Source organism: Schistocerca serialis, chromosome 2 (genome assembly GCF_023864345.2).
Source record: "Schistocerca serialis cubense isolate TAMUIC-IGC-003099 chromosome 2, iqSchSeri2.2, whole genome shotgun sequence".
Lineage (NCBI taxonomy): Eukaryota > Metazoa > Arthropoda > Insecta > Orthoptera > Acrididae > Schistocerca > Schistocerca serialis.
Genome location: NC_064639.1, coordinates 130,134,315 through 130,156,554, shown reverse-complemented (window position 1 = coordinate 130,156,554; position 22,240 = coordinate 130,134,315). Strand labels below are relative to the sequence as shown.

The 22,240-nt window shown below is 40.7% G+C and overlaps 2 protein-coding genes across 4 annotated transcripts in view; both read right to left on the bottom strand.

The window, feature by feature from the left end:
• Positions 1 to 4,157: 4,157 nt before the first annotated feature.
• On the bottom strand, positions 4,158 to 22,068 carry LOC126455775 (inositol-pentakisphosphate 2-kinase-like). Its single transcript, XM_050091539.1, has 2 exons — positions 22,056 to 22,068; positions 4,158 to 5,551 (listed from the first exon to the last, which is right to left on the bottom strand). The coding sequence occupies exons 1-2, from the start codon at positions 22,066 to 22,068 to the stop codon at positions 4,158 to 4,160; spliced, it is 1,407 nt and encodes a 468-aa protein (XP_049947496.1).
• LOC126456829 (cell division cycle protein 23 homolog) overlaps positions 5,424 to 22,240 on the bottom strand; it is an 89,541-nt gene continuing 72,724 nt past the window's right edge. For all 3 annotated transcript variants that reach the window (XM_050092632.1, XM_050092633.1, XM_050092634.1), the window contains 2 exons: positions 22,056 to 22,172; positions 5,424 to 5,551 (listed from right to left, as the gene is read on the bottom strand). In XM_050092632.1, the coding sequence (XP_049948589.1) occupies positions 22,077 to 22,172 (96 nt within the window). In that variant the 3' untranslated portion in view covers positions 5,424 to 5,551; positions 22,056 to 22,076. The remainder of the gene's footprint in view (positions 5,552 to 22,055; positions 22,173 to 22,240) is intronic.

The window sequence follows — 22,240 nt, the reverse complement described above, 5'->3', positions numbered from 1 at the left end:
TCCCACAACAGTAGTGACACACTACTCTTTCTGGCAAGGATGTGGTTAAAACCAAAAAGTACTGAAAGGTAATCTTGGGAGGAGCCTTTAACCAGGTTCCGGTTCAGAAGAAGTTGATGCTGCATATGACGTACTCGTGGATTGGCTTGGTGCCCTACCTATGTTTAGAAAAGCAGCGTAACTGCATCACTGTGTCATCCTGTGATTGTAGAGTTAACTGTTTCTGTTGAGTGTTAAGGGAAAGGACTGAGGGAAGATGTGTGTGCACAGCTAGAGGTCACTATTTGTGGGCCATCTTGGAGGTTCCTTTGGCTGCCATGGATACCTCATGCAATCCAAAGATTGGTGTTAACTTTAGAGCAGCTGATCTGACTTCACTATATAATGTTTCAGAAATTAACACAGCTCGTATTAGCACATTTATCACAGTGGATTAATCTTCTTAAGTATGCTATATATGCCCTGCAAAACTAATTTGGAAGTTCACAAAGCTTTATGAATTACAAACTGGCACTGATTAAATGCACCATCTCAGCAGAAAAGACCATCAACAACTCAAAAATTTCTGTGAGTAACAAGTGAGATAAGGTAAGCAATCCTTCTCCTGATGAACTTTGGAAGAATCAGATGAAAATTGCTAGAATGCTCCCTCACAGATTGGTCAATGTAGTCTTCCACATGCTACCTTTCAAAAACTACAATTTGTAATGTTACCACGTCTGACGCAGTGAGCCACAGCAGGACCATTTCTTCTAGCTTCAATGCAAGTTGGAAGGAGTGGCAGCTACAACCCCCACTTTTAATGTGCCACAACAACAACAAAATGTATAATGTTTCAAGATTGTTTACATCAGTAGTTAGTATACCCCTTTAACAAAACTTCCACGAAATTGCAGTTAAAGAAATACAGTATTTGAAAAGCATTATCTGATAATTTGAGAAGTACATGTCATTCAAATGATTTAAGAACTATAACAGCAACATTACCTCAACTTTTATGTCAAAATTTACATAATATAACTAATGCTGCACTTAGTACTACGGCTGTGACTATAGGACTCCAGACTACAGCTATGCAAAGTTGAAAATGAGAACTGCTCTTTTTTTTCCAGCCTTTGTGTTATACGGGGATTATTCGGAAAGTATAGTTCAAATGGTCACAAAATGGAAACCATAGTGAAAATCAAAAATGTTTTATTTCCAACAGTTTGCTACAACACCCAGCTACGTCTCTGCATAGTTGCCACAATGACTTACACATTTGTTGTAGCATTGCACCAACTTTCCAATACCTGCAAAATAGAAGGCAGACTCCTGCACTTTCTGCCACTTCTCTATGCTGATCAGCAGTTTGTTATCTGTGCCAAAATGTTGTCTTCATAGAAAGCGGTTCATGCGAGCAGATATGAACATCAGAGGGAACCAAGTCCAAGCTGTGTGGTGGGTGATCAAACACTTCTCAATGGAAAACACTGCAGGGGCAATGAGGAAAAACACTGCAGGGGCAATGAGGAAAAACACTGCAGGGGCATCCTCATAGCCCTTGCAGTGTGTGGACGAGAATTGTCGTGAAGAAGGAAATGCACGACAGGTACGTTATGTGGGATCGCATGAAATCAGATGAAACCTTGCAACAAGTGTGAATAATTGGCAGGAGACACTACTGTTCTAAGCATCTTTAAATGCTCACAACTGAAAAGGGTGACATGACGAGATCAACGTGTACTAGGGACACTGCCCAACATCTGTGGAAAGCTTCACCTGATTTTGTCATCTCCATTTTGCGACCTAGTGGATCTTACTTTCCGAATAGCTCTCATACCTTTCCCTTAGCATGGAGTCTTTCCTTCTCTGACTTGCCTTGTGTGAATCCCTGTGGTTTGTCAGTTCTGCTTGTGGACTTGTGACCTGTGTTGTATTTGTTGTTAGTAGTCGATATGGTCAACCTATGAATGGGAATTCCTGACATGAACATTCTCTGCAGGCGGTAAGCCCAATCACGCAAGCAAGAGACTCTAAAGTATCCTGTGTTAAATATAGTTTGTAATTTTTCAAGAACTCCTATCCATTTTCAGGACAGTTTTCATGTTACTTTATTCTTTAAATTAACCTGTAAAATTTGAAAATTGATAAGTAAAAGTACAAGCACTTTTACTAAAATGGTTTTTGGGAGAGAGTCACAACACCCATGAGACCAACTTCAGGTGTGGGACCAGCATCCAATTTGGTGGAGGGACGAATTCCTTACGGGAGCACTGAGGCATATGGCAAATTGTACAGATATAAAATATGATATATTCCTCTTATGTCCCACTGTGAACATTCTATTATAGGGGATGACTAATAGTTAGATTCAACTGTCGCGTATCTGCCTGTGGATTTAACTGTGTGTTAGTATTTTCCTGGTTTTCCTTCGGTTTGTTTAAAACCTAAATGAGGTGGACATGCTTAACCAGCCACTAATGCCCATATGAGCGAAGAAAACGAAGACGATGGGAAACTGTCACGTAGCAAGTTATGTTATCAACACATCAGTAGCCCCTTAGCAAGGGACACTCCCCAAAAGTGTTCCTGTCTATGAGAAATAGGCTGCTTTTATGATGTAAATAGTCTTAGTTCACATCATATTTAGAATGCGGTAATCTGAAATAACAGATATTTGTAACAAGCATTCAATTCACCACCCTCAGAATTTTGCAGATGCAGTTAAGCCACACAAAATCAATTTAATAGTCAATATTTTGGAATACTAGTGAAGTATAGCATTCTCGCTACACTCTGAATGAATTTATCCTTTGCTGGCTTACTACTTCTTTTCCATAACTGCTAAAGACTTAACATGATGATAAAGAATGTTATGTAATCACTGTTTCTACTTATGCACACAGACACTTGTGGAATGGATTGCTTTTGGCTATGGCATGTTCTGTAACTGATTTATCCGTGACCTTACAGTAAGTGATACCTCAGAACTGGAGGTACATATTTTCTGAGTACTAGACAAAACAAAGATTTTGAAAGCAGAAACAGTTCGCAATATATTCTAACAAAATCTCAGCCAGATTTTTCACATTTCCTATTTAGAATACAATACACATACAGCTACTAAACAAGTAAAAAGTTACACATTTATTTATTGGTTTAAATTAAATACATTTTTTGCAAGAAAGGATACATATCACCATGAAGATCATGGTACACTGACACGTTTAGATGTCTAAGCCAAACACCAAACTTTTGCGTAAATACAAACCACACTTTTCCAGGACAGAGAAGTGATTATATGTGCAACAACAAGCACTCATGTCCCAAATTATCAATGAATCATTTATCTGATAAATTTATTTATAAAACAGTTGATGAGGATGCCATTTATTTTACACTAAAGTAGTGTGTGTACATCTCGTTTAACGAAACAGTTTTCACTCATAATCAAAACATATGTAAGCTTAACTTTTAAAATGAATATTTGTAATTGTCTCCCAGTGCACACAAAATGAAATCGGTGGGCATCAATTACCATAAAATTCACGGTCACAAGAAACTGACAGTGTTTAAAAGATTTGTCTAGCACAGAAGACACTCATGTGGCTGAAATGCACCCACTGCACATGGGTTCTACTTAATTAGTTAACTTATCTAATACACATGTCAAGTTTATTAACTTTTTAATTGTATACTTAGTTCCTTTTTCTTGTTTTTTCATTATTATATCTGCAAAAGTGGAGGTCAAAAACTAATTATAATCATAAATGTTGTTGAACAGTTTACGTCCCATTAAAAAAACGGTCTTATCAGGTCTGGTAACTATTTTATTACAAAAATATAATTATGAACACAAAATAAAAGATAAAAAACAATTATGTATTTGTTGACCATAAGTTTCTAATAAAATCAATTGTCACAATTACACAGTTAATTGAGTAATTTATGAAAGATAATTGCTTCTTTATATTACATACAAAAACAATGATGTGTTTACAAACAATTGACAAAATCAGAGCAATTATAAATACATTTATATGCACAAGTAGCACTTAAGTTTGTAAGAGAGCAGAATCGTCTAATGTTCACTGTAGACAGTCTGCATGAATAATTCATGACTATACATATTTTTCATTCACACCAGACAGTGTAATCTCTTAAAAGGATAAGAATTACACTGACACTCCAAAACTGCCACACTGTAAGATTTCAAGACACGCTGTCAGAACTTCACAGTCCCGTTTCCTGTGTTTCTCTACACAAGATGCAGGCTTTGGGTCCAAATCAGACACACCGACATTAAAAATATACTTCTGTAAATCAAGATCACTTATCACATGCTTTGTAGGAAGCAAAGGTACACCATTCAAATTTCCCTCAAACCGCTGAAATGCAAGCATAATTGAACAATCTTTGGCAGTAGTCGCTAGTAGGTAACGCTGGAGTGGTGTTCGACCACAAATATTTCCCCCTACTAATTCTTGCAGGTAGTCGTACTCTCCATGGTGCTTGTTGGTGATATAGTCCCAGTAGACACAGTCTGCCCCAATCTGTTCCAGTTGTTGAACATTAAGGACACGAGCCAGGATGCTATTTTCTGGTAAAGGCACTGCAGACCAATCACAAGATTTTGGTGGCAGCAGTGAAGTGACAGCTGCCATCAGTGCTGATGGTACACGTTCTCCTTTGTTCTGGAGTGGTTCTAGTTCACCAAGTAAGGGATTAGCCATAGGTCGTTTTGATACTTCAAGGCTGCATGTTAATACGTCCCAAACAAGTGCGCACATTTTTTTCACTAACCATTTGACAGAATTCTTCCCATCTCTATCACCAACCCATTCTCTCAAGACCAGCTCGAGGCGGTCTGTACCTTCATCTCCATCACCATACACCAATACACCATCACGGAAGATCTTCAGATTGTTCTGTGGGGAAGCCAGAAGTGATTCAAGAGCATGATGTGCTCGGCCTGCATCCCCAGAAAACAGATCCAGTGGGCAATAGTGGCTGAGTTTCTGAATAGTGCCCTTTCGGAGTTTCAGGAACTGGTTAAGGCAAAAAGTGCAACGTGGAAGATGGCGATCTGCTTCCGGTACCCACCCTTGTTTCGGTTTTACCTCAAGGCAGAAAGTGGGAGTACAATGAGGCATTGAAACAGGGGATAAAGTTGGAGGAAGCAGTGCATAATCGGGAAACAACATTCCATACGTCAGACAAGGATGGCTGTATATGCCTTTGTGATTACGGTGTGAGGGTCGGTGAGAATGTAATGCCCCCTCAAGTTGTTCAACTTCTCTTTGATCCAACACAACTACTGCTGGTGGCTGAATATAGGCTTCACCCAGCAAAGGTACCATCACCATTCGACAAAACAATGCTTCTCTTGAAGCAATATCAATATGCACATCTGTGGTTGAATCTGTATGGTTGACATAATGATCAGAATCGTGCTTGCGTAATCTCAACACACATCGTTGCTGAGGCAGTGACAGCACTAGATTGGCATTGCCTTCGCCCCGATACTGCCATTCAGTATCTCTCAATGTAAGAACTTTCTCATTAATATCTGTGAAAAAGAAAATTCAAATAAATTATTTTTCTATTCAGATTTGTCATACTTCTAAACAAGATTACACTCGTAATAAAAAAATCAGTAAATTATACACCAAACAGATTAACTACTCTTAAAAATTTTCAAAGTTAGTTATATTAACTGAAAAACTAACTCACTACATGACAATGTAAATGTCATTTATTTACTCAAGATAGCAAAGAATGAAAATATTGAACTTTAGTACAGTTCAGATGTTTCTTATCAAATAAATGACAATTAAATCCTATGAACATAAACTGATTCACATTTCAGCATTATTTGAATAAACAGCAACAGTAAAAACACTTTGCTGAAAATGATTATGTCCACAGACAATTACTTATTTCCATTAACATCCTAAGGTAGATAAAGACCACTCATGACAATGCAAAAAGTTCACAACGTATTATCAGAATACTGACCAGTATTATCTCCAAAAAAACAAAATGTTTGTTGCTGCTGATAGTAAAAGCAATGACACAATCCTATCTTTTGGAACTATTAATTCTTTCCTTGGAGAGGGGAGAGGGACAAATGGGAAAGGCTAAACAAGAAGCCTAGGTGAGAGGAAGCCACCTGTAGTGAGTACAAAGTTAGAGCTGAGCAGTGTATATGTAACAACCAGATCTGTAAGCAGCAGTAGTATACGCAAACAGAAATAAAGAAAAATTGTATAACAGATACTGTAAAATTAATTCAATATTCAGAGTACAGGAAAACCCATCCATACAATTATCATCATAATAATTCACATTAACATAATTTGACATGTTGTATGTAAAAATTGGATTAGAATGAATGTATTGGGAGTAATCAAAGATGGAGGGTAGACCTGCAATTTTTTCTGACACCTCACCTTCATCTTTGTATATTTTCAGCCTCGCTACAGATGGGTTCCTCTCATTTGAATGACCTGCCCTTACTTTTAAATTTTCCCAGCCTATCCTTCTCTCCTCCTCAAGGAAAGAACTAACACTAGCAAAAGCTAGGACTGTGTTGTCACTTTTACTTTTATACGTGTATCAACAGTACTAAGCATTTCAGCACCTGAAAGTAAGTAACAGCAAGCAATTTCCCCTATATGTGGTTCATGACTGGAGCAGTCTAGAAGTAGTCAAAGTGGTTCTATGAACCCTCTGCCCAACACACTAATGTGGTCTGCAAAGTAATCACATAGATGTAATTATAGGTGTCTCACCAATCACCTTACTTCAGCATAATTTCTAACCTGTAAGCTGTTTTCTTCATGTTTGGGAAGAAGAATCATGGGGCCCAAGTTGGGCGAATAGAGGGGAGTGTAGTGGCAGTACATATGGTTTTGCAACTAAAATTCGAAACTAATGTGCTAGCATGTTGCGATGTGCAAGGTGGTTGACAATATTGAAGTTAGTTCTAAAAATAAAGGTCACACACTCTCCAAATCCAAACCAGTCCAGTATCTCACTGTATTATTATCAGTGATCATTATTACTTTTTCTAATAAGTCTATGAGGACACCCTGCATACCTCAACAAATTGATTACCTAAACTTTTCTGGCTCAGTTTTACTTTTCTTATAGTAGATTCAGCAGAAGCAGGATATTGGGGTCATCATCAAATGTCTATCAGTGCAGTTGTTCTGGAATTTCTTTTGTACTCCCCATGTCTGAAACAAACCTTCATGTGACTATTTGTGCTATACTTTGTTGACTTTCAACATTTATTTTTTTTTATTTTTTATTTATTTATTTTTTTTGTCCTATCTGGTACAGTCCACACACACACACACACACACACACACACACACACACACACACTTGAGCATTATTATACGGCTGCACAAGTGGTTTGAAGGCAATCTTCTTACCAGACTGACTGCATTTTACCAATACAGTTCTAATGAAATTAAGCCTCCCACTGCCTTTATCAAAAACTGAGCCTATGTGATGAATCGATTTTGCATCCCCACAAATTTCTACAAGATAACTTACGCCAGTTGTGACACACTGACATTTTTGTCATAGGGTACGACCGTTTGTCCACAATAATTTGATGATTGGCACTGTGGCTGTCGGGAACGGCTGTGTCCCCACATAATATCTGACAAAGGGAAAGGAGCAGTGAGGGGAAGGCAGCGTCGGCTGCTTGCAACGTGCTGGCAACACTACCCATGTTTTGCACTTAACATGAAATCATAGGCGGTACTCGTAAAAGCCTTGCCCACTAAAGTGACACTTTTGTCGGATCGGAAATCACCTAATTTGTTTACAAATTCATGCTCTAGAGTTTTACTTGTAACTTACGTATTATTCATACATCAAAAACAGTGAAAAATGAATGTAGATGAGTATACGACTTAACACTATCAATCAAAAGTAAAAAACTGATTTTTGAAATCTGTTTGCACATAGCATTTATTAAATGCAGACAGCAGCAATGTTTAAAAAGTGTTATTAACTGTGCATGAAAGAACTGTCAAAATGATGTTCACTACAGATCACTGCCATTTGTGTTTGTTCCAAGACCACCACCACCACTTCAGGGCATGGTATAGATAACTTCATTGATGGCCATTTCCATTATTCCATCTCGTGTCCAGTACTCGTGCTCCAGCTGCTGCACATTCCTGCAGTAATCTTGCCAGCCCTTTGCCTTAATTGAAAGGAAAGCAGCATTAAGAAGATACTGCAGTCCTTCATTCAACATGTCACCATTGACATTGTTTTCCCTGAAATTGTGTTTTATTTTGAACTATGTCAATTCTATCGGATTTAGATCACAGTCATAGGGCAGTAAACACACTACTTTGTTGCCTCTACCCTCAGCAGTTCTAGTCATGATGTACACTTTCATGGTTGGTTTGTTTCCTTTATTGTAGCTAACAGTTCTGTCTTCCTCACTGAGGTGTTGCAGTTTATTTGCCCATTTTGAAACCACTCTAACATCGTAATCCTGAAACCACATTTATTAGGCATTCTGTTGAACTTCCTGCTGTGGTATGGCACATTACCCATACAGTCACAGAATCGGTTGGAATATTACGAATGACCATATCTGCAACCCTGATTTGCAAGTTAGTGTAAAGAGTTTCTTGCATGAAACTTCCTGACAAATTAAAACTGTGTGTTCAAGTCTCAGCCCGGCTCACAGTTTTAATTTGTTAGAAAGTTTGAAAGCAGTGTATACTCTTTTTGTAGAAGTTCTTCTTAGACTTACAGAAGTTGTGTGTATTCAGTACCAGTGCGAAAGTATCATTGTTGAAAAGGAGAGTGGCACAAAGACAGATGGGGTGAAACAAATGTACCATTGCAACCTCTAAACACGCAATTGGCACCATCAGTCAAGGAACAGCAGAACGAGTTTACCAACCAGTTTGTTCCACCGCAAGGCAAAGTAGAATGGCAATACAGATGACTTAACATTTTAGCTGATTTTTTTAATGTTACCGTAAACATAAATGCATTATATTTTTGATAAAAGTAGTAAATACTTCTTCCAAAAATCAAAGAGAAATTAAGAGGCAGTCTCTTGGCGGGATACTGTGTCGCATTTTTGTTTCCTGTTATTGAATACTTGATTACACAACAGACGAGATGTTTGAAATTTGCATATGACATCCCCAAAGTTTTTAATCTAAGTGAAGTCCTCCGATTTTAATTAATTGAATAGTGTTTCTTGGTAATATCAATATGCACTTCTCTAATATTTTTTCTGTTTTTTTGTTTTATTTTTATGTTTCATCACGATTTTTATTCATTGATAATAAAGGAACAACAGTGGCGATGCTCTGGTTTTTAAGAATAACTGTACTTCTGTGCAGCAAGTTCCTCAAATGAATTTGCTCCAGTGACCTGAAGAAGTAAACTTGAGTAAGTTTTTGTTCTACTGTAAATCTCAGCATGTGCTTACGGAACTTATTTATTGGTGGATCCAAGCCTTTTGTAATACTTCGCATCTAGGGGCAGCTTGACCCTGGCAACACTTTGAGACAAATGAATATTTTGCAAGTAGTACAGATTTACTCACCTTCTGGCAGCACTAGTGAAATTGAAAAATTTATCAGGGCTGTTCAACAAAGATGGAGACCGATTTTTTTCCTGTATCTTCCAAGATAATTTCTTTTACTGTACCATGAATATTTGAAAAGAGTGGGTGGGTTTTTATGTATAATGTCCATAGGTGGCACCATCATCATCATCATCATCATCATCATCATAGCGGTAGGTTGGTAGTAATGCTCCATTTTGTAGACACTCTTTCCACTTGGTATACCAAACAATGAAGATGATGCGATAAGAGCAGTATGGCACAACAAAATTCTGTATTTGTTTACACCATAAAGCCACTGAAATTTACAAAAAGCTGCAGAAAGCATATGGCGAAGATGCACTACCTTGTGCAACAGTGATAGGTGGCTCAGGGACTTCAAACAATGCCAACTTCTGTATGTTAAGGAGGGTGGGCCTGGTGTTTCGGCTTCTGCTGAGAATGAAGTCAACATCAACAAAGATGCTGTGGTAGTTCACAAGGATTGGCGGGTAACATTATCTAACTTCAGTGAAGTGTTGAGGTTTCCATGTGACAGTGTCTTTATGATTAAGCATGATCATCTCCATGTGACACATGTCTGTGCCTATTGGGTACCACATCTGTTAACTACCAAAAAAATGGCTGAGTGAATGGAGACAAGTTGTGAGGTGCTGTGTCCCTTTGCTCATGGAGGGGTTATGTTTGTGGAATCTATTATAAATGGTGAAGAGTCATGGCTGCATCATTATGATCCTGAAGGAAAATGAGTCGGCAAACTGTGGAAATTGCCACGTTATTCAACACTAAAAAAGACAAAAGACATTTCATTTGCAGGAAAACTCACGGTGATCCCATTTTTTGACTGCCATGGAAAGATTTACTAGCATGCAGTTCCCCTTCACACTACTACTACAGCAGCACACTACACATCAGCATTGGCTAAACTGAGGAAGCAAACTGTAAGGAAATGACCAGACCTTTCTCGGACTGGGTTATGACTTCATCAGGACAATACAAATCAAATTGTACAGTTTCTGGTTCACATAAACATTAACTGAGTACCGTATCTGCCTTATAGCCCCGATCTCTCATCTTGTCCTTTTTTTTATTCCCATAAGTAAAGGCAAATCACGGGGCATTAGATTTGAGAACTCTTAAGAAGTTCTCAAGAAAAGTGAGGTGATTCTCAAGGACCTAACAAAAAATGGCCTGCACCATGTGTTTGAGGACTGGCAGAGACATCATAAAAAGTGTATCGAGTCGGAGAAGAGTACTTTGAAAAAGATAATGTGAACACTGAAATGGAGGAGTCAACATTTATGGAAAAAAAAAATCAGTATTTGTTGATCAGCCCTCATATGTTTTTCGTTTCATGGTGAGCACAAATTTTACATTTTACATTACTGAAGATTTAAACACATGGCCAATCTTCGCACCACATTAAAAACTCATCAGGAACTGACAGCTTTTTCAGATTGCAAAGTATTATAACTGCAACATTTGCAAAAAGTCTAGGGTTCCTATTAATATTGTCTGTCATTTCATTAATACCAATAAAAAGCACACCTTGGGTACACATTAGGTTGCTTCTACATCTAAGGATGACAATCCATCCAAGAGGACAGTCTAGTCACAAATTTGGTATGAACTGACTACACTGATCCACAACTGTCAGGATGTTGTGTGAGAAAAGTGTAAATCACAATATTATGAAAAGGAAAGTTGCTACTCGCCATATAGTGGAGATGCCGAGTCGCAGATAGGCAACACAAAAAGACTGAAAGACTGTCAAAAATAAATGACACACACACACACACACACACACACACACACACACACACACACGTGTTGTTTCAGATGCCTGAGACTGCAGAGAGAGAGAGAAGAGAGAGAGAGAGAGAGAGAGAGAGAGAGAGAGAGAGATCTATTTTTGATGAAGGCTTTACTGGCTGAAAGTTCTATTTGTGCCAGTCTTTTTGTTCTGCCTATCTGCAACTCAGCATCTCTACTATATGGTGAGTAGCAACTCTCTTTTTCATAATACTGTTACATTCCATCCTGGATTTTCCACTGTTTGAAAAGTGCAAGTCAGCTTTTACATGAAATTAAATATTATCAATTTCAGCTGCTTCCGAATACCACTAGCACCAATGTCTGCACCAATCAACTTATTTGTGTGTGTGTGTGTGTGTGTGTGTGTGTGTGTGGGGGGGGGGGGGGGGGGGGAGGGGGGGGGGGTAGTTCAGCATTTCCAATTTTGTTTTCCTACCCTCAATTTCAGTTTGTGTTATTCACAGTGCTTAGACACTGGTGCAACGGACAGTCTTAAAACTGACGGGATTTCTTTGGGCTTTATAAGAGTGTTGATAATATTTATAAACCAACAAAATATGGAAGACAAGACGGCTAAAAACAGGGATGTGGAGAAAGGTCAGTAAAATTTGCCATAGAGAACGGAGGTCCAGAGCTAAAAATTAAATGTCGTTCGCCACATTGCTACAACAGATAAAAAGTAAAAACGTGGCCAACATCCCGAGTGTTGTTCGCTAAAACGTCTGATGAATCACACAGCAAACACAAACAGGAATGCAAGCAGTTAAAGAAAAGGGCATTCTGTCAGGGAATGTGCAACGGGCACAGCTTAACAAATGGAGATGGCTAAAGAGACAGTGCCCAATACGCAAGCTAGTTAAAATGATCTCCTAGTGACAAGAAGGCCAAGAGGAGGTCGTTCAAGCTGCTGGGAGACGCTTAATAGCCCGGAGCTTGTTCCCATGAAGGGAGGACCAGTGGTGATGCCAAAGTGACACCAACTGCTGACAAATGGCAACACAGATATCATCAGAGGTAATATAAGAACTAGCAGGCTGAGGTATGAGGATTGCAGCATTGGCAGCAGCAACAGTGGCCTTGTTTCCTGTCAGACTGATGTGACCAGGAACACACATAAAAATGACACTGACTCCATCAAGAGTGAGCAAGTGACAGCTTTTCTGGATCCGTTGCACTACGGGATGGACAATGTGTGGCACACAGAGGCTTTGAAGGGCACAGAGAGTCAGAGCAAATGATGCAATTGAAAAGCCTGTGTCGCCAGATGTACTGTGTGGCTTGATACAGGGCAAAGAGCTCTGCTGTAAATACTGACCAGTGCTCCGGAAGCCGGTACGAAAAAACATCGGTGCCAATGGTGAAGGTACACCCGGCACCATAGTCAGTCCGAGAGCCATCAGTGTGCACAAAGGTACTATTGTGAAATTCCATGGGAAGGTCATGAAACTTAAGGCGATTGAGCGAAGCTGGAGTAGTTTCCCTAGGGAATGAAAGTGAACACAGGCTGCCGAATGAAGCCCAGATGGTGAAGGTTCACACCCACTGTGAAAGTTGCAGGTAGTGTGAAGTTAAGCTGCTGGAGCAATAGCCAAAAGCTAATAAAAGGAGGTAGCAGAGAAAAGGGAAGCACAATTACTGGTGATCAAAGGAGTCATTGAAGAAGGAGGCATAGAATGGGTGGCCACGCGTGGCAGACAAACAGCATGCCTATCTGCTGAGGAGAAAAACACGGCGGTAGGATAGCAGTAGTTCAGCAGTTTCTGCATACACTCTCAACTGGGCTATGTAAAATGCGCCAGTGACCAAACAGATGCCACGATGGTGGATCGTATTGAGATGGCATAAGAGGGACGGATGTGCAGATGCATAAATGAAGCACCCATAGTCTAGTTTCGAATAGACACAAGGGGCCGGTACAGACGGAGGAGGCTGGTTCGATCTCCCTCCCAAGGAGTACCATTGAAGAGACAGGACATTGAGGGATCACATACAGGGGGCTGCCACGCAAGACATGTGGGAGGACCAAGAGTTGTTTCCTATCGAGCATGAGCCCCAGGAATTTCATACTTTCAACGAGTGAAAGAGCAACAGGCCCAAGATGTAGATATGGTGGGAGAAACTAACTGTGCCACCAGAAATTCATATAAACGGTTTTGTCAGTGAAAAATGAAAGCCCATGTCGATGTTCCATGAGTGAAGATGATTGAGACATTGCTGAAGATGCCGCTCAATGAGACAGGTCCGTGCAGAACTGCAACAGATGGCAAAATCATCAACAAAAAGGGAGCTGGAGATGCCCAGCAGGAGCATGTTGTATGGTAAACGGCAATAGCAAAGAGGATGACCCTCAGAACGGAACCCTGAGGCACACCATTTTCCTGGATAAATATGTCCGACAAGGCAGAACACACATTCGCCTTGAGGACTCGGTCTTTTAAAAATTCCTCAAGAAATTGGGGCAGGCAGCCATGGAAACCCACTTGTAGAGAGTACAGAGGATACCAGTCCTCCAAATTGATAAACACAGCCACAGTCGGGGATTTCTGCAGAAAACCATTCATGAAATGGGTGGACAAAGTGACAAGGTGGTCAACTGCAGCACAGCATGCTCGAAATCCACACTGTGCAGTGGTTAGTAAATTGTGAGAATCGAGCCACCATAGCAGCTGGGCACGAATCATACGTTCCGTCACCTTGCAAACACAGCTGGTGAGAGAAATGGGCAGTAGTTAGAAGGATGGTGTTTGTCCCTACTGGGCTTGGGTATGGGTATGGGTATGGGTATGACAGTGGCTTCACGCCAGCATCTGGGAAATGTGCCCTCTGCCCAGATGCAGTTGTACTATTAAGCAGAAAATGCTTGCCCACAAGAGAAAGGTGCTGCAACATCTGAATGTGAGCAGCATCTGGCCCTGGGACGGAGGATCGGGATGAAGTAAGAGCAAGATCTAGCTCCCTCATAGTAAAGCTGGCACTGTAACACTCACGAATCTGAGAAGAGAAAGGTACCGCCCCCAACCTGCCTCTGCTCGTTTCTGATGGAGGAAGGCAGGGAGATAGTGGGTGGAGCTCAAAATCTCTGCCAAATGGCGGCCCAAGGTGTTGAAGATAGCAATAGGTTCCCCAACGACACTGTCTGCTACTGTCAGGCCGGAAATTGGCGAATGGATCTTGGTCCCAGAGATCTGTTGGAGGTTGGTCCACATGGCAGAGGAAAGGGTGGAGCTGTTAAAAGAACTAGTGAATGAAATCCAGCTAGCTTTTTTGCTATCCTGAAGAACACGATGACACTTTGCACGCATCTGTTTATAGTGAATGCAGTTAGCCATTGTAGAACGGCAGTTAAAAACACGAAGGGCACATCTCTGTGCACTAATTACATCGCGTTACACCTCAGTCAACCATGGGACCGGGACATAGTATTGTAAAGAGGAAGTGTGAGGAATGGAATGTTCTGCATTGGTAAACACAACATTTGTAAGATATTCCACCTGGTCATCACAACTGCGGAAATGTTTGTCAAAGGTTGCCAGAGAGGAGTAAAGCCTCCTGTTGGCCTGAGTAAGGTGCCATTTGGATGTGCACATAGGTGGGATGCGAGTCAGCAAACGGACAGCACACGGGAAATGGTCGCTTGAGTGTGCATCAGAGAGAATGGACCACTCAAGACGATGGGCAAGCTTGGCAATGCAGAAGGATAAGTTCAAATGGGAATAGGTGTGTGTTGAGTGTGAAAGGAACGTGGGTGCTCCTGTGTCAAGGCACAGGAGGTGATGTTGGTTGAGGTCAGCCTAGAGGGCATCTCTCTGACAGGTTCTGGGAGAACACCATACGGCATGGTGCGCATTAAAGTCAAACAGAAAAAAGGGGTGAGGCAGCTGGCCAATAAGCTGGAGTAAGTCTGCTCTGGTGGCATTGAATGACAGAGGGATGTAAACGGTACAAAGAGAAAAGGTCAAGTGAGGAAGAAAAAGGTAAACTGCAACAGTTTGAAGACTTTTGGGTAGTCAGGGTGATCGGTTGACTATGAATGTCATCCCTTATGAGCAGCAAGACTCCCCCCATGAGATGGAATGCCGACCTCAGGGAAAGATCAATACGGACCGGGAAGAAATGTGAGAACTCAAAACAGTCATGAGGATGCAATTTCGATTGCAGAGAACAAGTGGACGCTGCAATTCTAGGAGCAGCCATAAATCCTCTTTGTTGGATCAAAGGCCACCAACGTTCCATTGGAGGAGAGTCATGACAAGGAAAATATAAAGGAGTGCCACATTGGTGGCTGCCAAGTGCAGCATTCAAAGACTTGCTGCTACAGGGAACAGAGGCAAGAAGATCCTGTTCTATGAGGTTTGCCGGAGCATTGGCAATATTCTGCTGTGGGCCTGCAGAGTCCAGCGCACCAAAATGGTTGGGGGTGCGCACCGGCGACATGAAGGTTAGCCAGGCAAGAGTAATATGTGGCAACAACATCGAAGAGGATCTTTGAGTCGACTAAGAAGAAGACCGTTTGCCTTTAATTTCTTGGAGACTTTCTGGTTAGCAGAGGAAGACTCAGACGCTGGGTGGCTGGAGGGACGTAGGAAGTCTTCACGAGGGTATTCCTTCTGTCCTTCCTGGCCTGCCGGTTGCGTAGCTGGTGACTTCACCCCATGAGGTATAAGTTTGGTGGTGTATTGCACAGCTGGAGGAGGAGACGGGGACACTACCATATTGATGTGAGATTTCACAACCTCAGGGCTAAATCTGGGGTCACATGTCTGCATGGCCATGTACTGTACATGCCAGATGATAGAACACAGGGTTCCCGACTAGCCTACAACTTACAAGCGACAGGGTAAGACACTTTTTCCTTCACCAGGATCTCCTAGAGGGCGCACTCATTGAATACACAGGACAATCGCAGGAGGATGTGGCATTGTCGCCATTGCAGTTGATGTAGCAGCGAGGAGGAGTTGGAAAATCACCCTTTTGAGTATCCCTGCCACAGGTTTCACATTTGGCTGGGTGTCAACAGGACTCTACTGTGGTTGTAATGACGAAGCTGATAGCAGTGCATCGGGTTCGGAATATATGGTCTGACTGTGATAACTTCATAACCTGCTTTGATCTTTTACAGAAGAACCATTCTATCAGAAGTGAGAAAGAGAGTGCGTGTGAGCACTAAGGAGCCATCTACTTTTTTCATCATTCAATGGACGGCAATGACACCCTGACCAGAGAGGTATGTTTGGATTTCTGCCTCGGTCAGACCATCGAGCAGCCTAGTGTAAATAACACCATGGGAATAATTCAGTGTTCTATGGACCTCGACACCAACAGGATAGCCATGGATGAGCATAGCTGCAAGCAATTGTTGTGCTTGACAATCAGAAGTAGTCTCCAAGAGCAAAGTACCACTGTGTAAATGAGAGCAGGTTTCACAGGGCCAGCAATGGCATCAACACCTTTCTGAATAATAGAGAGATTGACCATTGCGAAGGACTGACCGTCTTCAGTACAGGAAACCATGAGGAACCTCGGTGCATTTGGGAGAGTCTTTGAATTGATAGCCTCATTCCGTTTAAGTTTCGCAGACATTGAATGAGAAGATTGGCTCACTGCAAGAAAATTCCCCTCGATTGCCAGTGCCTGATGGCGCACTCCTCCTAACTGGGGGGCCGTTTCAGAAGGGGCACACCTGCTTTAGGTGATTGTTCACACCTCCTGAACACTTGACGGAGGGATCAATCGGGAATTTGGAAAGGTGGCAGCACAGGCAATCACTCCTCCCTGGGCTTGGTCTGTACCAGGGGAGTATGTGAAACCCCTACCAGTCAACCTGGGGCTGAGAACCAAGTCATCTGTTACTCTTCAGATGCCTGGGCTGGCCTTCAGGAGCACACAGGGAGGGTGAGTGCGCTTGCAAACATGTGCTCTTAAAACATGAACTTATGTATCCTCCTTCCCATTACAAGGAATAATTAAACCACAAGGGCTCAAGATTGTGCCACAGTTTCAGTTTTGTTACAAGTTGAACTAAATCCAGCAATCTCGTTACTATTATCTCTTCATTTATCTTCATTAATACTGAGTGCCTTGCCCATAATATTACACTGTCTCCAGTTTTGGAAAGAAAGCCATTCCCGTAATACTTTGGGCACAACATCTTAGAGAGGAGTGCCATGCCTGTACTATCACGAGCATGCCAGTCTTCACCAAGATGATGTGCCCATAATATTAGGCCTACAGGAATGGCATTCTTTCCAATGTTGAAGACAATGTAATATTACAGGGATGGTACTCAAAGTGTGAACACTGAATATAAACTGAGACAGTATGAAAAGTATGGAAAGTGAGAATCTGAGAAGGAAATTGGAAAACGTCGGGAGTATTCACGTGGAAATGCATCATTTGCAATTGCATTCAATAAAATATCCTAATCCTTATAAGATAAATGGCCATAAATGCTTCCCTTCACTCCATCTTTTTTTTTGTTACTAGCCACATTATCTGACTTAAAGAATAACAATCTCTTAAGGGGACATGCTCGTGAAAATGACCAAAAATTTGAAAAAAATTTCTTGGTCTATAGAACAGAGCATTTCATGCTAATTTCAAAAATGTATAGTTTATGGGCATTATCATCTTCCGTTTGTACTAAAATTGAGGTTGAACAGACTGTCAGTTTGAAGTGCGTCAGAATACGTGATGCATTATTTTGTTCTTCCGTTTTTTCCATTGTTAGTTAACGGATCGTTAACACAGATGTATTCTAGAAGGCACTGACTCCCAGAACCAAAGTACAGGCATGTCTAGAAGGCTATGGTTCGAATGTAAACAAAGATCTGAGAATATATGATTTCAGAATTTCATAATATGCGTCTGGTTTTGTATTTGCTGTGTATTGTTCTCTCTCTCTCTCTCTCTCTCTCTCTCTCTCTCTCTCTCTCTCTCTCTCTGTGTGTGTGTGTGTGTGTGTGTGTGTGTGTGTGTGTGTGTGCTAAAAATGCCGAGAGTAAAGAAATTTAGCCCCAAACGAAAGTTTTGCAGCAACCAGTTCCAAACACAACCGAATAACACAAATCAGTTGCTTCAAAAGTCGCCCATGGAAAATGTGTCTACAGGCAGTTCTTCACTTTCTGAATGTAATAAGAACAAGCCTAGAAGTATTGTGAGCAACAATATTGACAGAAATGTTATTCTGAACCTAAATATGCTGTCACGACTTGAAGAGCGCTGTGAAATGTAAGTACTGCAATTGTGAAGATAGTATTGACGTTTCTGAGAACATTTCGGCAAGAAAGGGTCTTTCAAGTCAGTTAGTGAATGCCTGTAACTCGTGTAAGATGCACAATGATACTATGACATCAGCAGTATCTGATAGTCGACATTACAGTGTAAATATTCAGCTTGCTTATGCAATGCAATGTATTGGAAGGGGAAGGGGAGCTGCCCAGGCTTTTTGTGCGGTGATGGATTTGCCTCCACTTCTACTGAGGTTTGACAGATACAATAAATTAATACAAAATGCTTTATGTGGTGTAAGTGAACATTCAATGAAAAGAGCAGCAAAAGAAACAGTAGCCTTGTCTGAGAATACAGACAATGTAGCAGCGTTTGATGGATCTTGGCAAAAGAGAGGTCATTCTTTTTTAGAAGATCACGGGTCAGTCGTGGTGTGAGGTATGTAGGCTACCTTGGGGATGGAGACTATAAAGGACACACTACTGTTGTTAATGACAGACCATATGGGGACACTCGGATAGAAAAGCTTGAATGTGTTGGGCATATACAAAAAAGAATGTTAGCTCAGGTGAGAAAATTGTGTAGACTTCAGTGGAAAAAAAATTAACCAACAGAAAACACATAGGTGGTCCAGGTCATCTTACAAAAAGTGAAATTGGTTCTTTGACTCAATATTATGGACTAGCAAGAAGGAGAAACATAGGAGATTTGAAGAACATGAGACGAGCTGTTTGGGCAACATGGTTTCACAGAGTGTCAACAGATGAGACCCCACAGCATGGTTTGTGTCCAAATGGGGAAAATTCATGATACAAGTACTGGTTGAGCAATGCTACAGGCATATAAATACCCAAAAGCATTCCTTACAACTTGCTGTAATGGACACAATTAGGCCTATATATAGGGATCTGGCAAATAAAAATCTACGTAGGAAATTTATCATGTTCTCTCTCAGAATGCAAATGAAAGCTTCAACAGCTGTATATGGGAGAGAATACCCAAAACTGTATTTGATGGGCTGACAAAGCTGAAGATTGGTGTAATGGATGCAATAACAACATTGAATGAAGGTGCAATTTCAAGGATCGATGTTATGAAGAAACTGAACATCCAGACACGAAGGAATATGGCTGCAGCTCTAACTGATATTGATAAGCGACAGGTAACTGAATCAGAGACAACTGCAGAAGCTGCTACCAAGGAGTCAAGGATAAAGAAAAGAATGAAGAGAAAAAGTATGGAGGATAAGGAAACAGGACGACAACTGGAATATGTGCTGGAATGTTCGAAACGGGCACAGTAGTAAGTTAATAAATCTGTAAAGTTTTGCGATTTACCGATAACTTGAATTTTCATCATTCAGGTACATTTTTCTCCTAAACGACTGAAGTTAAACTCATAAAAATTGGTACAGATATTTAGAATGACCTCTGTTACCTCGCTTGCCTACTATTTCCTGAAAAATTTATGACATGATGATAACATCGGTGATATTTGAGCTACATTTTTAAATATTTTTGCTGTAGTAAAATAAATTGTGTTTTTTTTACAGATCAGCATCATGGAGGGAAACTGGAGGCATAAAACACTTATGTGAATGTTGTCTGAACTCTGACTCTTTTTCCACACTGTGCAGTCAGTGGTTCCAACGAAAATGGTGCTGCACTGAAACAGTGTTCAACTCTTTATAAATATTGTTGTCAGTACCAAAATATAATAAATATCTCAATGAATTTTTTGGAAATGCTTTGATTAATGACCCTAATTGTGTGTACAAATTTTGAGCTATCTCTCATTTATAGATCAGTTGCACTATGAGGGTGAAGATAATGCTAAAAATGCAGCCATTCAGGGGCGTGTCTACTTAATTCTTCAGCTTCTCCCTGCATACTTCATATCTAAAGAATTCACGAGTGAACTGCCGGATGCCACTGTCAGGTGGGCACAATGCAGAGGGGTCCCGAAAAATGCAGTTAACTCTGATAGTATTTTCAGAATGAAATGACATATCGTTGCAGTTCTGTGTGGTAGCTTAGTCCACTGTTTTCTCAACACACCTTGGTGAACATTTTTCAGCAGATGACAGTGCAGCAATGAATGAAGTAAGATTGTCATTTGAGAGATGCAAGGCAGTACTGAAGTGGTAATGGAAGTACTAAAGTATGATGGAGGTACAATGGTAATGGCACAATGTGTCTGGAACTCAGCCACCAACACATCCAACAATTTATTGTATTTGAGATAAATTTGAAGCTGACAATACTGTTTGGGATGTGCATACGGAAAGGTCTGGCTGACCAGAAACATCACCATGTCCAGCTTCCAGTACTGCTGTATTGCAAGATTTTACTATGTCGCCTCAAAAATCTGTCATGCAGGGTGCACGTGAAAATGGGGTAAGCTGATCAAGTGTACAACATCTGATCAAGTGTACAACAAATTCTGAAGGCTTCAAAGTGTAAAGTGTACATTCCAAGATCACTGCACACTGTGAATGAGGACAACCCAGATTGAAGGATAGAGTACTGTGAATAGTTTGAAGGCATGCTTCACAAGAATGAACAGTTTCCAGGGATGGTTATCTGGTCTGATGAGACACAATTCAAACTAAATGGTATTGTAAACTACCACAACTGCATGTATTGGGCTCCTAAAAATCCTCACATCCATGTGGGCAAACATATGAACCTACCGGGTATTAATGTGTGGTGTGGTCTGTCACTGTGCATTTTGATTGGTTCATTCTTCTTTGACGAACCATAACTGGTGGCTTATCTTCATATGCCGTGAACATTGCTTTTACCTGCCATCCAAAAGGTGTTTGGAAATGAAAGATTTTACCTACAATAAGAGGGCATTCTGCCTCACTACCAAAGAGATGTCAGAGCCTACTTGGATGAAAATCTACATAGACAACAGATAGGTCGAAGAGGAACTGTCGAGTACCCACCACAGTTCCCAGACCTTACACCTCTTGATTTCTACCTATGAGGAACCTTGAAAAATGAACGAAGCTACAAGAAACAATCAAGTCGTTCTTTGCGGCTATCACAATGGTAATTCTGACAGCTGTAGTTTGGTAAACAGCTCAACATTATCATCACCGTTTGGATGCTAATGGGTGTCAAAGTGAACACACAAAATATCCTAACACCCTAACCCCCCCACCTATCACTCGTCTGTAGATCAAAGGTTATCTGTCCACATTTCTGCATGTTTCCACTCCAGAATTTTGATGATCATAATGTTTCAGTCTCTAAATTAGATAATTTTTCACTGGCCACTTTGTCCCTGTGTTTTTTATTTCTTTTCCTATGTTTTTCTTTCCCATAATTAGAAAAAAAGCTAGTGACTTGATGACTACTGCTTTAATGTCTTAGATGACTCATATGAAAATTAATTTACTTACCAAGTCCATCCATCATGAATACTAATTGAAACTAAGGTTCATGGGCGATGGTTGTAGAGAACTTCCATCACTGAGTCTTGGTCTTGGCCTGCTTCCACTTAGTGAACTTTCCTCCATCTACATTAATTCAGTATTTTGTTAGAAAAAAACTACATACAAATAGTACTATTCAGTTTCAATTAAAA